The sequence below is a fragment of the Sprattus sprattus genome (genome assembly GCF_963457725.1).
Source record: "Sprattus sprattus genome assembly, chromosome: 16".
NCBI lineage: Eukaryota > Metazoa > Chordata > Actinopteri > Clupeiformes > Clupeidae > Sprattus > Sprattus sprattus.
The window spans coordinates 11,770,782-11,787,951 of record NC_137914.1 but is presented as its reverse complement, the minus strand read 5'-3'; the positions used below and the strand labels follow the sequence as shown (position 1 = coordinate 11,787,951).

At 46.8% G+C, this 17,170-nt stretch overlaps 1 protein-coding gene across 1 annotated transcript in view; it reads left to right on the top strand.

Moving 5' to 3' along the window:
* The window catches only part of prex1 (phosphatidylinositol-3,4,5-trisphosphate-dependent Rac exchange factor 1), a 62,190-nt gene extending 45,924 nt beyond the window's left edge, over positions 1 to 16,266 (top strand). Inside the window, exons 20-40 of the mRNA XM_080854087.1 lie at positions 537 to 676; positions 921 to 1,029; positions 1,143 to 1,309; positions 1,502 to 1,663; positions 2,119 to 2,329; positions 4,305 to 4,584; positions 4,925 to 5,125; positions 8,022 to 8,110; positions 8,222 to 8,304; positions 8,581 to 8,665; positions 9,020 to 9,148; positions 9,406 to 9,447; positions 9,675 to 9,892; positions 10,238 to 10,340; positions 11,456 to 11,599; positions 11,984 to 12,098; positions 12,236 to 12,302; positions 14,497 to 14,672; positions 14,841 to 14,943; positions 15,092 to 15,159; positions 15,712 to 16,266. Of these exons, the coding sequence (XP_080710213.1) occupies positions 537 to 676; positions 921 to 1,029; positions 1,143 to 1,309; positions 1,502 to 1,663; positions 2,119 to 2,329; positions 4,305 to 4,584; positions 4,925 to 5,125; positions 8,022 to 8,110; positions 8,222 to 8,304; positions 8,581 to 8,665; positions 9,020 to 9,148; positions 9,406 to 9,447; positions 9,675 to 9,892; positions 10,238 to 10,340; positions 11,456 to 11,599; positions 11,984 to 12,098; positions 12,236 to 12,302; positions 14,497 to 14,672; positions 14,841 to 14,943; positions 15,092 to 15,159; positions 15,712 to 15,754 (2,735 nt within the window). The 3' untranslated portion in view covers positions 15,755 to 16,266. The remainder of the gene's footprint in view (positions 1 to 536; positions 677 to 920; positions 1,030 to 1,142; positions 1,310 to 1,501; positions 1,664 to 2,118; positions 2,330 to 4,304; positions 4,585 to 4,924; positions 5,126 to 8,021; positions 8,111 to 8,221; positions 8,305 to 8,580; positions 8,666 to 9,019; positions 9,149 to 9,405; positions 9,448 to 9,674; positions 9,893 to 10,237; positions 10,341 to 11,455; positions 11,600 to 11,983; positions 12,099 to 12,235; positions 12,303 to 14,496; positions 14,673 to 14,840; positions 14,944 to 15,091; positions 15,160 to 15,711) is intronic.
* Positions 16,267 to 17,170: the final 904 nt, after the last annotated feature.

Sequence of the window (17,170 nt, the reverse complement as noted above, 5' to 3'; positions counted from 1 at the left end):
GTGTGTGTGTGTGTGTGTGTGTGTGTGACTGTTTGCCTTTGCATTCGGTCTGTGACTGGAATGTACTCCCTTGTGAATGTTTTACTGCCTTTCTGGGAGTGAGTAAGCAGCTCCTGTTTGTATGTGTGTTTGTGTACGTGTGTGTTCTGTGTGAGTTGTCCTAACACTCCTTTATGTTGGGTTGTGTTGACTGTGCTTCAGCGTAGTCACGCATGTGTTGACTCATCCTTGTGCGCGTGTCACACAGAAGTGGCTGTGCTTCTCTCTGCACCTGCTGGTGATGCAGCAACACACAGTCTGACAGGGAGCAGACCAAGTGTGTCAGTCACGTCAGTGCAGCTGACTGACTGACTGACTGACAAACTCCACAACATCTCATGAATATAATGTTGGCTTCTTCTCTCCCACTGTGTGCATGTGTGTCTGTGTGTGTGTCTGTGTCTGTGTGTGTGTTTCTCTATGTGTGATTGTGTGTGTGCGTGTGTGTGTGTGTGTGTGTGTGTGTGTGTGTGTGTGTGTGTATGTGTATGTGATAGGTGGGGAAGCGGCAGCCGCAGGGTTGCAGGTGGGACAATGTGTTCAGAAGGTAAATGGCAGCAGCGTCAGCAAACAGACGTACAGCGAGGTGCTGGAACAGTTCAGGGCCCAACCAGCCAATCAGGACCATCCAGAGCAGGTGAGGAGCCGGTCAAGAGGCTCAAACTCATACACTCTGACACACATACACACTCTGACACACATACTCACACTGACACACATACACACACTGACACACATACACACACTCACATACACACACACACACACACACACACACACACACACACACACAGGCAAAACACTGAGCAGTGATGTGTCACATATGGCAGGTGTGTAGCCATGGATCAATAGTAATGCATTAAGTGTGGATGTGTGTGTAGGCCTTGGGGCATTGGGTGTACAGGGTCCCTGATGACGTTGAGGAGGAGAGGTCAGCAAGTCCCTCTGAGTTTACTGCAGTCCCAGAGGACAACTGCACCAACGGAACAGGTGTGTGTGTGTGTGTGTGTGTGTGTGTGTGTGTTTTACAGTTGACAGAGAAACTGAAAACCATCAAAACACACACAGAGGATCACAGTCTTACCTCTTATGCTTCCCTGTAGGTCTGGCGCTGATGTCCTTGTCGGACGCTCCACTGGTGAGTCTGTCGGTGGATAACGCACACCTGGAGCACGGCGTGGTGTACGAGTACATCAGCACGGCGGGCATCAAGAGTCATGTGCTGGAGAAGATGGTGGAGCCCCGCGGCTGTTTCAGCCTCACCGCTAAGGTAGTGCCCCAAAAATGTTTGTGATGGGCAGTTTGGAAACCCCGGGGAAAGGAAACCACAACTAACTCTTTACACATGTTGCGTGCTAGATCCTTTTTTTATTTATTTTTTTTATTTGACGATTTCTAGTTTAGAATATGCTGCGATGTGAGATTGCTGTAATTGATCTTTTATGTCTTTATTCGTTGTCAGATCCTGGAGGCCTTTGCGCGAGAGGACAGCCAGTTTGTGCGTAACTGCAGCCAGCTGATGTCCCAGGGTGAGCGCGTGGTGTCCATGCCCCAGTACGAGTTCAGGAACATCTGTGAGACCAAGCTGGGCAGCATCCATCGCCGCATTAGCAGCTATCAGCGGGTGACAATCATATGCTTATTCGCACACTTTATAACACTCTCTCTCACACATACACATACACACACACACACACACACACACTCTCTCTCTACATGTGTCTCACACACGCAAACACACACTCTCTCCATCCCTTCCTTCTCCTGCCTATTAATTTTCAGTTACAGCAGAGGCTATAGTTAGTACAGTAGAGTGCTCTGGAGATGTCAGGCGTCCCTTTGTACCTCAGCTCAAGGCAGAGTGCTTAGAGTGTGGATGAAATATCTGTTTGGTGCTGATTCGATATGCTTAAGCTTAAGATTTGGGACGATGGTCTCAGTCTTTCGCTTTTTATGTTAATATATTCTAAACTTTTACTACCAAGTTATGGTGTTGTGGTCAAGACTGACATCAAGGCTGTCACCCTCTGTCTGTCCATGATTTGCTCAAATTGGCTCTATGTATGTGTGTGGTTTCAGTTTGCTGAGGAGCTGAAGACGAAAGCATGCCCCTCGTTTAAGCAAGCCAACAGCAGGCCTCACGTGTTGGGCTGCATGGACTTCGTCCCCACCAACTGCCACCTGAACATCATGCAGGTGTCTTGCCCCAAGAACAGCACCTCCACCGGCCGGGCCTTCAGCATCCGCTTCGGACGCAAGAACTCCATCTATGGCCTCGATCCAGACCAGGGTAAGCCTCCACAACACTGTTCACAATCTTATTCTCAGTCAAGCAAGACCTGTGGCCACACTATGGCAGATGGATAGTCTTGTTTATTGTCGCCCGTTCTCATGGATAGAAAATGTTGTGACACTCTACATTCATCTCTAGTAGTGTGCTGTGTCTCTCTTATGGAGTAAATACACTGTGCTCCTCTCCACAGTGAAGGCTTTCAAGTTCGATGTGCTCCAGCTGATAGTCCTTAATGTGAAATAAATACCCCACTACTGTCATCTGATCATGTGAAGTGCTGGCAGAAATACTCGCTGCTAAATTGGTTTCTGGATGAACTTGCCCTGCGATTCCAGCTCTGATGTGGCTGTTTCTGGCCCTGGAGCCCCACACCCCGTCTGCTGGGTGGAGCTGCAATTAGGCCCGTAATGCTCTTAACAAAAGAGCCGTTTGAGCTCATTCCCCCCTCATAATTATTTAAACTTGTAAACAGCCGCTTTGGCGATGCCGCGTAAGCCATATGTTACTGGGAAAAGCGTCATAAATCCAGGGCTCTGTAAATTAGCCCCTCTTAAAGACTTCGGGCTAATCGGCTCCATTACGCCTCCATCTCGATAGCATTAGGCGCTCTGTGGCTGGAGTGATGTCATGTCAAACCAACCCATCCCCCACCCCACCCCACCCCACCCTACTCCGCAGCGACCAGATTGCTGTTACCAGAGCCCCCATCACCCCTGCTCCTTGTTATTGTCATCTGTGTCATTTTTATGCCATGATAAACACTTTTGTTATTAGGCCCAGATGCAATTCAAGGCTACGCTAGCCATTCCAGCTCGCATGTGATAATTGTTAGTGACTGACAGAGGTGCTTGGCTAGGTCAACTAGCCTGGGCCTGGGTGTCTGAGTAGTCGCACGGTGGTTGAGTGAAAGGTGAGTGGAGCGTGCAGCAGGTACGCTTGCCGCTCCCATCTGTTCGGCCGATTAAAAAGCCGCAACCACCTCGCCAGCCTGACATCTGATCCCTGCGCCTAGGCATCTCTCCTGGATGGACAGGTCTGCGCAGGGCTGTGCATTGTTCCAGATTGTTCCTTTGTGCGCCTCACATCTGCTCGGCAGTTGTGCCGGTAACCGTGAGATGTTTAGGATTCTTTGCGAGGGGCTGCCCTCCGCCCCATTCTCCGGGGCGACGGCGTACGGAGCCTGTCTGCGGCGGGGGTGATGGGTTGACACATGCGAATGCCAGCTGTGTGTATCGTACGTGTGTATCAGTGGTGCTGAACTAATCTCTGTTTGAAGAATATGCCTCTGTCCATCTGCTGGGTTGATGGTGTCAATTAGACCAGGGCTTCCATGGCAGCCCCCCCCCCCATTAACCATTGGGAAAACAGGATCAAATCTGGACAGATCAAATACAGTTTTACAATCGGCTTTGTGTTGTTGTTCCATTCTTTGGATCAGTTTATGTTAGACGCATGTCTGTTGAATTGATCATTAGGCTTGCTACACATGCATAACATATAGGCTAACGGTAGGCCATGACTTAATTTGACCGGTAGTTAGATGTTAAGGTTTCTTGTTCCGTTCTTTTCACCCTCAACCCCCACCCCCCTTGCCTGAATTGGACTAACACGTTGTTTATCCCCACCACTTAAAGTTGCAGTCCATGATTCTAATCTAATACACTTCAAATTCAGCAAATTGCTCCTCACAGTCCTCTAACATTCCATTGGATGTGTGTACTCCAAAATATCTCTGGTGTTCGTACACAGTCCTGATTTTGCAACTTGGGAACAAACATGAGTAGCTTTAGGAGTGCGGAAGGGAGTGGTGTAATTTGATTGTTTGACTGTTGAGCTCAAACGTCAGCAACCTTTTGTCAAAATCGTGGATGCCAGACTCTTTTTTTTCTTCTTCTTCTTCTTTTTAACACATCTTTCTTCAATTCTTCTCCCCTTCCCCTTCTTCTGTCCCTGGCTCCCCTTTCCTCTGCAGTGAACATCAACCCTTTGTCCCACACGGTGCACTGTGTGACCAGCATCGGCGCTCCGTCCTGGCGGAGCTGGGGCCTGGACGAGGAGGAGTGCGAGAGCCTGGACGACAGCCTGAACTGCGGCGAGGGCAACCCGTACGGCGGCTACGGCCACGGCGAGGGCGGCCTCAGCTTCCTGCTCAAGCAGGAGGACATGGAGAGCCAGGACGCCTACCTCGGCCTCTACAACCGCCTGGACATCTCTGTCAGGGAGATGAAGCAGTACGTCACGCAGATTGACGTGTAAGTGGCCCAGATTCTCCATCAGAATGGCTTGGCACTACATGATGATCTACCAGTAGCTGATGACCCTTATATAACCCCCCCCCACACACACACACACACACACACACACACACACACACACACACACACTCTCACACACACACTCACACTCACACTCACACTCACACTCACACTCACACTCACACTCACACACTTACAGGGACTGGGAAGTATGCAAACCCAGTGCCTGTGTGTGTGGGGGTTCTCCTTAAGAGTAAAAAGGTCAAAGAAGAAGATTCCTGTTGGCTGTCCAGTAGCCACTTCTTCATTCTGTTCCGCTTTCTTCTTCCTGTTCCAGCCTCCTGTCCTCCATCACTGAGCCCACCCAGCCCCAGGAGGGGGACCCGCCCACCTACGACCACACCACCACCCAGACTATTCTGGAGGAGACGGAGCTGGAAAGGGTGGAGTCGGGTGTTAAACGAGTGTGCTTCAAGGTGAATGAGGATGAGCAGGAGGACTCAGGCCATGACACCATGAGCTACAGAGACTCATACAGGTGAGTCAGTGGGTGAAATACATTTTCCACTCCCCTAAAGTTGATGATGCCCAAAGCCCCTAACGGTGGGTGACAATTTGTGTGCTGACATGTTTTTCTGTTGTTGTTGTTGTTTTTTCATAGCTCTTTTATAGAAGGCATAATAGTGATTATTCTTCACTTCACTGGCTCAACAGGCTGACTGCATGGGCTCGTCAGTGTTAATTTGATACCACACCACAAACAGCCTAGTCTTTAGCTAGAAAGGTGTTCAGTTTATTGGCTGACAAAAATGCAGCAGCAAGTATGTCATGTTGTGATGCAGCAAGTTAGACTTGGGCAGACAGACATCTCTGATCACAGCTGGCCTCCTCCTTTTCCCCAGTAAACTTGTTACAGAACAGGCAGTGCTCTGTGCATCCCTGCCTGTACAAAGGTCTTCCCTCTGTCTCCTCAGTGGATCCAGAACCGTTCAGACAGTGATCGTTCTATCATGCAGGGAGAGGTGGAGTGGTGGGGATCAGATTGGGATGGGAACAGCAGCATACACACACAAACACACACACCCCCCCCCCCCCCCCCCCCACCCATACACACACACACACACACACACACACACAATTGCATTCACATGCATATATCTGAAGAGGAGTGTATAGGAAATACAAATTTGATTAAATGAGGTTTGAGCGATAAACCGGAAAAGTCGTGAGGGAAAGGGTGAATCGGAGGTGAATACCGTAAATCCTCAAATAAAGGCCGAGATTCAATTAGAAGCCGGGCTTCAGATAGTAGCCGGGGTCGTGGTCCATACGGACAAATAAAGGTCGGGCCCCGAATACAAGCCGGGGGTTAAATAAAGTAGCCTACCGGTATATTACTGTAGCCTACCAGCATCAGTCCGTGGGCTAAAAGTAGGCATCACAATTTAATTGAATGCATTTCACAAATACATGTTCTCATGTTTAATATTATGTTATATAATATTGTTGGCTAATCTCATGGGCTGTTTGCAATAAAAAAAAGAAATTTCCCCACGTAGGACTACTAGGCGAATGTTTAGCCTAAATGCACGTATCTTATAGCCTACTGTTGTTTATCTGTAACGTTTTAGTTGGCTAGGTTACTTTTTCCAGAAGATAAGTAAGAAATAAAGGCCTGCCCCTTATACAAGCCTGCCCCAAATAAAGGCCGGTGCGCTGTGCTGCCTAAGTAAATACAAGCCCCGGCCACTATTTGAGGATTTACGGTAAGAAGCCTGGAACACAATGGGTTACAACAAAAAAAGAGGAAGAACAGAGGTGTTGTGCCGCCCCCACAGGGCACGCTCTATTCACACCCTCCACATCCGGGTGCGGCCCTACAGCGAGCAGCGTTCTGACCTGTCGGGCCCCCGCACTCTGGGTCTGGCGGTTAGCGGTTAGCGCTGGCACCCCTGGGGGCGTTAACCGCTCCTGGTCTGTGGTGTCACTGAATCTGGCAGCCATTCCCAGGAGGGAGGAGTGGAGGGGAGGAGGGGAGGACCAGGGGAATGCTGCCAGATCCCCTGCTGGAGATTACGTAAGGCTCCTTGCTCCACTCCTTTCCCTCTCTCTCTCTCTCTTCATCCTCCCGTCCCGGCTTGCCGTGGCTACTGCAGGACGCTCCAGTGAACCCAGGCTTCTCTTCCCTCACTCGGGTCAGATCCAGAGCGGCCCTCCGTCCCTCCCTCCCCCCCGCCTTCTCCCTCCACCTCCTCCTTCTGGTGGACCGAAAACAGCCGTCTCAAGTTCAGACTGGGGAGCTGTGTGTTTACCCTAGAATTATTATGGTCATGGAAAGCCCTGTTTTCCTCCCCTAGATCTATATTGGAGGGGAATGTAGAGGAGAGCCGGTGTTTTCGGCTCAACAGTTGATATTTTCAGCTCTGGGTGGCCTCTGGTTTTGTGTGCGCTCACAGAAGACCAAAAAAAAAACGTATTTAGCAGAAAGGAGGCAGAGCGTAGTACAAGAAGCCTTAAACTTTTCTTTTTATTCTTTTTCAAGAGTCCCTCCTAACATTTAAGTAAGTTTTCACTCCCTGGGGCAACATTTATAAGGTGTGTGTGTGCATTCATAGGCGTGAGTTTGTGAGTCAAGCAGGGTGTGAATAAATGACTAAGTTTCCATCAGTGTGTTGTGTGTGTGTGTGTGTGTGTGTGTGTGTGTGTGTGTGTGTGTGTGTGTGTGTTTCTTAAACTTGTGTGTGTGTGTGTGTGTGTGTGTGTGTTTGTGTGTGTGTGTTGACTGAATGTGGAGCTCAGTTGGGTCACGCCGAACACTTCCTTCATTGTTTCCTCTCTGGTGCGTGCCGTTGCATTCCTGTGGCCCAGCTGTCTCCATTCCCTAACCCCACGCGCGCCATGTCCCCCCACCCCCACCCCCTCACACACACACACACACACACACACAAACTCTGTGCTAGGTTTGTATGGATGACTGTGTGGATGCATGTGGTGTGTTTACTGATGCACAGCGTTAAAGAAGGCAGAGGCTTCAGGATTGGCTGTGTCTGTCTTGTGCATGAATGACTGTGATGATGCTGTGGAATCTCCACCTGAAAACAAACCTGCAGCTGAGAGCTTTTGCTTACATAATTGGCCTTTATTGGAAGGACTGAGTGAGTGTGTGATGGTGTGTGTGTGTGTGAGTGTGTGTGTGTGTGTAGGAGAGAGAATGAGCGGGAGAATGTAATCTACCTTCCCCACCACCAACGTATAAACCAAATAATTTGTTTACCTTCACTCTGGTAATCAGGGAAACGCTTTGTGGCTCATAGGCAATAGGGGAAGTGTTAAGAAGGAAGAAAAATTAGTTTTGACAGGAATGTAAATAATTGAGTGTTTTGTTTTGGTGTGTGTGTGTGTGTGTGTGTGTTTGTCATGTGTTTATCTCCTAGTGAATGCAACAGCAACCGGGACTCAGTCCTGTCCTACACAAGCGTACGCAGTAATAGCTCCTACCTGGGCAGCGATGAGATGGGCTCGGGTGAGATTTCTAAAAATCACACATCTCTCCAACACACACCCTCACAAACCAGCTGTTTGTCACACCAGATATGTGTGACCGTGCTCATGACTTTTTTGGTGTGTTTTGCAGGTGATGAGCTTCCCTGTGACATGAGGATTCCTGTAGACAAGCAAGACAAACTCCATGGATGTCTGGAGCACCTATTCAACCAGGTAGAGTTTCCTCCGCCCCTCCGACCTCTCCACTTTCTTTCTTTTTGCTTTTATTTCTTATTTCTTTTGCTTTCTCTCTGTCTATCTTTCTTCCATTAATTCATTTAAATCCTTAAATTCTTTTGTTCAGTCTATCAATCTCCATCCATTCCATCCCAGAACACTCATGCATACAGTATAGAGAGCATCATAGTGCCTGACTGTGGTCCCTTAGAGAGGCTATATGTGTCAGGCTTTGATGGAAGGGATTATGGAACTCTGATTCTTTGTTCGCAGGTGGACTCCATCAACAGCCTATTCAAAGGGTCTGTCATGACCAAGGCCTGTGAGGAGACCAAGCACTTTTATGCTGACCAGCCAGGTAAGCTGTGTGTATTGTGTACTGTGTGGTGTGTGCTGTGCGCTGTGCGTGTGTGTGTGTGTTTTGAGCGTGGTTGGGCATGATGTGAGGAAAGTTTAGGGGTGACATGTGTCCGTGTGCTAGTTTCAGTTACGGTGGGTTGGGCGGGGAAAGAGAATGTTTACAAGAGAGGCCCTCTCATAGGAAGCAATTAAGCACTTACACTAACCACAATCAGTAAGGGTCTGTTGTGTACACACACACACACACACACACACACACACACCTCCCCACAAACGTGTAATTAAAGATATGAATAGTGCTTGTGAAGGGTTTATAATACCTCTCTGTGCGTGTTTGTGTGCGGCCTTGCAGAATTCCGACACACAGATGACTGGACGTTGCGGTGTCGGTACGTGATCCACAAGAACATCCAGGAGGACCCTTGGAACCTTCCGAACTCCATCAGAACACTGGTTGACAGCCTGCAGCGCTTCGTAGAGGGTAAGCAATCCAATTCCCTCTGTTTTTTAATAGTCTCCTCTCCTTAGACCCCTCTGAATGACCCCCTCTTGACCCGCATTGTCTCCCCACGACCCCTTAGAGGTCAGTCAGATCGTCTCCTCTCCTCTCCTCTCCTCTCCTCTCCTCTCCTCTCCTCTCCTCTCCTCTCCTCTGGCTGCCCCTCTTCTCTTTGTTTCCCTCCTCCTGTCTCCGTAACGACTCCTCACGCAGCCTGATTGTGTTTGTCTTCCTCACAGATGGGAAGAATCAGCTACTCTTGGCTCTGCTGAAGTTTACAGGTAAGACCGCCAGTATTTGTATATATGGTATTTGTATACCTCTAAACTCTGACACTGCACTATGTATGTGGTGGGAAGGAGATCTAAGGGCTAAGAGAAAACACCATGGCTTGATGTTTCTGTCTGTCTGTCCCAATGACTTATTCTTTTCTTTTGTCTTCTCTCCCTCTTTTGTCCCTCTCTCTCTCTCTCTCTCTCTCTCTCTCCGACCCCGACCTCTCCATCAGACACAGACCTGCAGTTGCGGCGTGACGCCATCTTCTGCCAGGCGCTGGTGGCGGGGCTGAGCGCGCTCTCGGAGCAGCTGCAGGCGGCGCTGAAGCTGCGCTACAACAACAGCGGCGAGTACGAGGAGGACAGCGTCGAGGTCAGCCGCAAGTGGCTCGAGCAGATCTCCGCCATCGGTGTCCTCTTCAACTTCCAGTCCACGCTCTCGCCGTTTGTGGTAAGACAGGCAAAGAAGCCGAGCACGACCTGATCATACACACACACACACACATACACATACCACACATACCACACACACACACATACACACACACACACACACACACACACACACACACACACACACACACACACACTCTAACACTGTGTATGAAGCAGGGGATGAGTTCCTTCAGTTCTGACGATGTGTTTCTCCTCCTCCTCTTCTGCTGTTGCTTCTGCTTCTGCTTTCTCTCCTCCTTATTTGTCATCCTCTTGGTTCTGTTTCTTTACTTTCCTATACTTCCTCTTCCTCCCCCTCTTCTCTTCTCTTCCTCTTCCTTCCATCTTGGTCTGTATGCAGCGGGAGGAACGCACCATGTTGGAGGACACCAAAGCGGCACTGGCAGACCTGGATAAGGTCACTGTGGTTTTCAGACAGCAAGCGGATGAATGTCTGGTTGCAAGTAAGTGATGGCCTAGAGAGCGCTCTCTCTCATACACACACACACACACTCACACACACACACGCACACGCACACATGCACACACACACACACCCAAACTTAAACAGACAAATAAGCACTCCTGGATGTAGACAGGAAGTGAGCCCATTACATGAATACTAAACCAGCAGCCTATTTAGGTGTCTGAGTCATTGTGCTCAAAGAGAGCTCAGGGTTTGACGCTCCACACCACGGCACACACACACACACACACACACACACACACACACACACACACACACACACACACACACACACACACACACACTCTCACACAAACATACGCACACATCTCCCTGTTTCAGCAGGGGTGCTTCTAAAGCTCCTCTGTAAATCCGCCAGAGACCTAGAAGACTTCCTTTCTGCGTGCGCTTCCTCTCTTTCAAACCACACAGGCATGCTAAGCAGAGATAGCCGCCCGGGCCCGGGGCCTTTGTTGTGTTTACTGTTGAGGGGCCACAGAGAAAAGTGGGATTTGCTGTTCTAGGTGGAGGCTCAGGATGCGCCTCTTGAAGAGGAGGAAGTGCCAACGCTCTGCAGCTTTAAAAATCACATGCACACACACACACACACACACACACACACACACACACACACACACACACACACACACACACACACACACACACACACACACACACACACACACACACAGACACAGACACAGACACACACACACAGACACACACACACACACACACACACACACACATATAGAGACTTAAAGAATGCCTATGCTTGGCCAGCTGAACTACTGCTGAAGTGGCTGCACACAATACAGAAGCTTGCTGATACTCGGGGAAGAATAGTGACAGTTTTGATTTGTTGATTCTCTGAATTCCTTGTCAACAAAAATCACGTACATTCTTGTGTGACTGGTACCTGTATGAAGGATACCTGAGCTCACCAACTCTGGGGGTTCATTGCCACAAACTGCATAAGAATGTCTGTAATGTAACTATAACATTCTCTCTCTCTTTCTCTCTCTTTTTCTTTCTCTCTCCCTCCCTCTGTCTCTGTCTCTCTCTCTCTGTCTCTCTCTCTGTCTCTCTCTCTATCACTTTCTTATCTCTCAGACACGCCGGTTTATTATGAGGTGGAGGGCAACAGACAGGCCATTAAAGTGTTGTTCTTCCTGAACAGCAGCCACTACAGTGAGCTGCCCTCCCGCCTGCAGAATGGAGGCAGCCTGAAGCTCCACTCAGTACTGTTTACTCGCGGTGAGGATGTTGAACGTAATGTACCTACATCTAGAAACCTAGAGCAAGTTATGAAGATCGAAACCCAGCTCAGTGTGTGTGAGAACATTCTGAGCACTTCTTAAGATTCTTAGAACTCAAACCCTGCAAAACACACAATGCTGGCGGAATGTATTTGTGTAGATCATTTCTTCATTTCTTCAGATAATAAAGTAATGCAAGTATGATAACCATGCAAAGTTTTTCGTGCTTTACGCATCTCTGTTAGACTGTATAAAGAGCTCCATCTAGTGGCAGCTTGTGTGTAGCACATCTTTCTGGCTCCGTGAATTTGTTCTCCCTAACATGAGAGGTTGTCATCGGAGTGCTCATGTTTGTTGTGGTCGTGTCTCTGGATTTGTGCAGCCATGGAGAAGCCAGAGGGAGTGGCCACGCCAGACTGTGTGTCCATGGAGGAGTTCCAACAGAGGACAAACGCTGTCTCTCTGGAGAGGGTCAAGGCATATTACAGAAAGCTCAGGTATGGTCCCGCTAGCACTCCAAACCCTGCATGAAGCGCACAGCTTCAATTACCCAAACATTATTGTAACTGACTCTTTTGAATGTTTGTCATAATTACTGTTGTTAACATACGTTTGGTATTATGTGTCCCTATAGGGCATTTTACCTTGAGAAATCCAACCTCCCTTCTGAGTCCCACAAAACTGCCATGAAGATCAACCAGGTGTGAAAAACCCTTCTACATTACTCACACTCCACACAACTTGTGATGCAGTGAAGCTATGCATAGCATTGCTGAATGAATTAATTTAAATGCAAATGAGGTGCTTACTTATGGAATCAGATCAATGCCATAAATATTTTGTAATCTGTAATATAGATTTTGTATCTGTAATATAGATTTTGTATCTGTAATATAGATTAAGTATCTGTGAAACCATCTACACTTTCAAAACCTATCTACAGATACGGATTTCAAATACGAAATGTATCTACACTTTCAAAAACTATCTTCACTTTCAAAATCTATTTACAGATACATATTTCAAATACGAAATGTATCTACACTTTCAAAAACTATCTACACTTTCAAAAACTATCTTGACTTTCAAAATCTATCTGCAGATATGGATTTCAGTTACGCATTACGGATTTCTGTTACGAATTACAAAATCTTTTTGGCACTGTTTTTACAGCCTTTCTAAAGAGCCAATCAGAGCTTTTGGCAGATTTTCTAAAGCGCCAATCAACACATTGTATCCTGTACTGACTAGCCAATCAGCGCTAGCTTGCTGGCAACTGCTGGCCCGCTCATTATTATTCAATACTTATAACCTAAATCTGCCACCGCTCTGCCTACTGTGCCTAGGGAGAGATCTGGGGTCTTCCCCGCATGGTTTGAATAAAATTCGGTGTACAAACGCCTTGGGGGAAGTTTAACAAGCATGCCTTATGTCTGGCCCAAAGGGCTGATTAACACCTGTACTATTTAGTTAATCTTAGGCTCTGGCGATTCAGAGATCGCTTGGGTGCAGAACGCATTGTAACTAAGAAATTGGTCTCGCTTGCTGCCTCCACTGAGACGCTAGAAAACTCGCTTCCACAAAAAATACACAATAAAGAAGACTTCAGAAAATGGTTACAAATAGGCTACCCCAAAGTGCCATGAAAAGAAACGAAAATGACATTGCAAGGTGGTTTTGAAATCATGCTGGTCATTATCCAGTTGTTGAGGATGCACTTAACGGTATAGCCTACCCCCACCACCACTTTGCGTGTCTGGAGAACAAGACAATAGCAGTCTGTCTGCTAAATGTTCTCATCGTGATAATGGGTCATATGAATACTGTTCATGGTTAACTTAATAAAATGTGAATAGGAGATCACGAAAATGCTAACGTTAGCTTTCGTTAGCTACCAAAGCAGATCCTAATATCTTCCATACAACGACAGGGATCTTTGAAACAGGTGGAACGAAGTGTGGAGTGCAAACCACTGACTGATTGTGCGTTTTACAATGACTTTATTAACAACTCCAAATATAGGACTTCTTACTTGTGCCATTTCTCGGTCTCTGATCCATGACAGCTGCATACACCGTTTCACTCAACTTTCCCAGTTCCCAGCAAGCTAGCGCTGATTGGCTAGTCAGTACAGGATACAATGTGTTGATTGGCGCTTTAGAAAATCTGCAAAAAGCGCTGATTGTCTCTTTAGAAAGGAAGTTAAGACAGTGCCAAAAAGATTTTGTAATTCGTAACAGAAATCCGTAACTCGTACTTGAAATCCGTAATGCGAACTGAAATCCGTAACTGAAATCCATGTCTGCAGATAGATTTTGAAAGTGAAGATAGTTTTTGAAAGTGTAGATAGTTTTTGCAAGTGTAGATACATTTCGTATTTGAAATCCGTATCTGTAAATAGATTTTGAAAGTGAAGATAGTTTTTGGAAGTGTAGATACATTTCGTATTTGAAATCCATATCTGTAGATAGGTTTTGAAAGTGTAGATGGTTTCACTATACAAAATCAATATTACAGATACAAAATCTATATTACAGATTACAAAATATTTATGGCATTGATCTGATTCCATACTTACTCCGCCTTGCAAATCAATCTAATTAGTAAGTGATGTTAGCCTGTGCCAGTCATTCTGGCCTTTGCTTGCAGAGTTCATTTATCAGAGGACATTTTTTTGTGTGCGTTACTCTTAATGTTAGAGAGTACCTGAGTAGGAATGATGCCTGCAGCTAGTCATGGAATATTGTTTATTATCCAACACATTTGGTGTTTCATTGACTATAGTAAGATTCTCATACTGAGTATGTGGTTTTTTGTGCTGAATAATGTCAGAGTTGAAAGAATGTGTATGACAGTGATTGACAGTGATTGACACGTGTGTCTTGTCCTCTCCAGCTGCTGAGGCCGCTGAACACACTGGACGACCTGTGTCGCCTGATGCAGACGTACGCCAACGTGAAGGCCAGCTCAGGGGGCCACCCGTCGGGCGTGAGTGTGCTGCTGGTGTCTGCGGAGCTCTGCAACCGCCTGGGCTCTTGTCACATCACCATGTGCTCCACGGGCATGCAGAGGTACGTGCCACTCAGCGACCTCTTCAGTACACTGGTTCCCTGCTTATGGGCCCTTAAACCAGCGCACCGTCTCCTCCCAGTCTCTGTAAGCCTCTGTATTGATGTGTGTGTGTGTGTGTGTGTGTGTGTGTGTGTGTGTGTGTGTGTGTGTGTGTGTGTTTTGTGCAGGAGTACCCTGAGTGTGTCTCTGGCTCAGGCTCACATACTGGCTCGGAACCACGGACTTCTCCCACGTTGTCTCATGCAAGCAATGGATATTATGCGCAAGCAGGTAATGGCAAAATAACACGGCCAACAGCCAAGGCACTGTCAGAAGTTCCTGCTTATTCCTACCACGCTCTGAACATAAATGTGGACTGTCACGGCACAGCTATAGACTGGATGCACTGTCCTGATAGACAACCTCTCTGTCCTCACAGGGCACCAGAGTGGAAATATCTGCAAAGAATCTGAGGGTGATGGACCAGATGCCTCCCTGTGCTCCAAGGTTTGTCCACAGATACATACATCAGTTATAAAGCCCTGACTATCTTCTTGTGCAATGGGACGGGACAATTTTGTGAGGTGGCCTGAATATACCATTTCTTGAATTCAATGACAAATAATGAAATCAGACAAAAACGTTTTATTTGGGTTTGTTGTATCAATGAGAGATTTTGAACTTCTTCAGCCCTTGGAACAACATTTGTCCATGGTTCTTTAGAAATAAATGGTCCTTTAACAGCTTCATGCTTTTGTTAGCCAGTTAGAACATCACTTAACATAACATTTCTGGCCCTCCACTGACAATGTGAGGAAGACATAATGATTACAGATGTTTTTCTGTTATTGTTCTCAACTACTTTTTTTCACTGGTTTATGAACCATCACTGAACATTAAGCTGAAAATCTTGTTTCTTGTTTTAAATAAAAGCACACTAACAGCTGAACAGCTGGTGAAATCTGTAGTAGGGAGGACTTATGCAGTATGTTGTATTGCTCGTATTCTGTTCTTGTGTCTTACTCTGATGGTGTGTGCTCTCCTTGATCCTTTTCTCAGGCTCTTCAGGCTGTGTCTCCCACCTGCGGATGGAGATCTGTAGACCAGGAGCCGTCATTAGTTTTAGCTCCCTTTTCTCCTTCTTTTTTTTTTAGTTTTTTTTCAAACGGCTTTTTCTGTTCGAAACGACGAGGTGACAGAGAGACCTCTCACTAAGCGAGGACGGCTCGGCAGAATGATTCCCGAAACGCCAGTGGCACTGACTCAAGCAGAACTGGAAACTCCATCCTCTCCTGGAATCCTTACCCCCCCGGCCACCACCCCACTCTGCCCTCTGGAGCTACTGCACACCCGCGGCCAGTGCAGTCCTGTGAGTGGGACGCCCAGGAGGGCTACCGCTGGTGCAGGCTCACTGCTCCACCAACCCTCCTCCTTCCACAAGTGACGTCCTCGCCCCAGTCCTCTGATTTCAGTGACAAACCCTCTCCTGAGGAAAGAGAGTCTTCAGTCCCCTCACTGTACCCGCTTGGCTAGATAAAGACTGGCCCTATACAGTATGACACTCACTCGCAGTAATCCGGAGCCCTGCCCTGTCTCTGTGTCTGATCGGGACTTCTGGACTCTTCTCTGTGTCTGCATGCCTCCTGCTCTCTGTCCCTCGCACACACAGAGGATGTGCAATTACTGTAGTGTAGCATGTGGCACTCTGCACTATTCACGCAACGAGAGGACTGTCTCGTTTAAAAAAAAAAAGAGTGTATTTATTGTCCAAGCATATCAGGAATAGTGAATTAACTTGAAACATTCCAGCCTAAATGTCCTACAGCCGTTTATGGACCAATGAGTAAGTATTTTAGACGTGGACACGTGGTCTAGGAGAGTTTTATTCTGTTAGCTACAGTCATGCTAATTTATGTTGGTGTTAAATACTTAGCGTGCTACACTGCACTTACCCACTGTTGAAATTCAGGGAACACAACACAAATATGACACAAAAAATGGGAAAAACAAGCTGATCACTGAACTTGGTTGAAGCTAGTCTTATAAATGGCCTTCAGGCCAAGTGTTTTGTCTATTTCCATTTATATTTTTTTAACAGTTGAACCTTACTCATACTATTTTTAGCTTGTGAGCTGAAGTTGTTGCCTGACAGTTTGTTTTAATGATGCTAGAGAACAGGACGAAGCCCACAATTTCCATTTCCTTTTGATGCTATTTATGTGTCTGTCTCAGAGAGCACAAAGAACTCCAGTCACTCATCAAGTGTTTGAAAAATTGTCCTGTACTGTACATTTTTGGAGTTAGATGACAACAAAGGGATCATGAAGTATAAACTGTAGACGGTAGCATTATTTTATTGAAGTGTTCTTATTTTCTTGTGTATGTGTACATAACAATGTCTATAGCAGAGCAACTACCATACAGTATATGCTTTTGAGGAAGGGCAGTTCTATAATTTAAATTTTAATAATATTAAAAGAGATTATAATATGTAAAGCATTAATTTCCTTTTGTATTC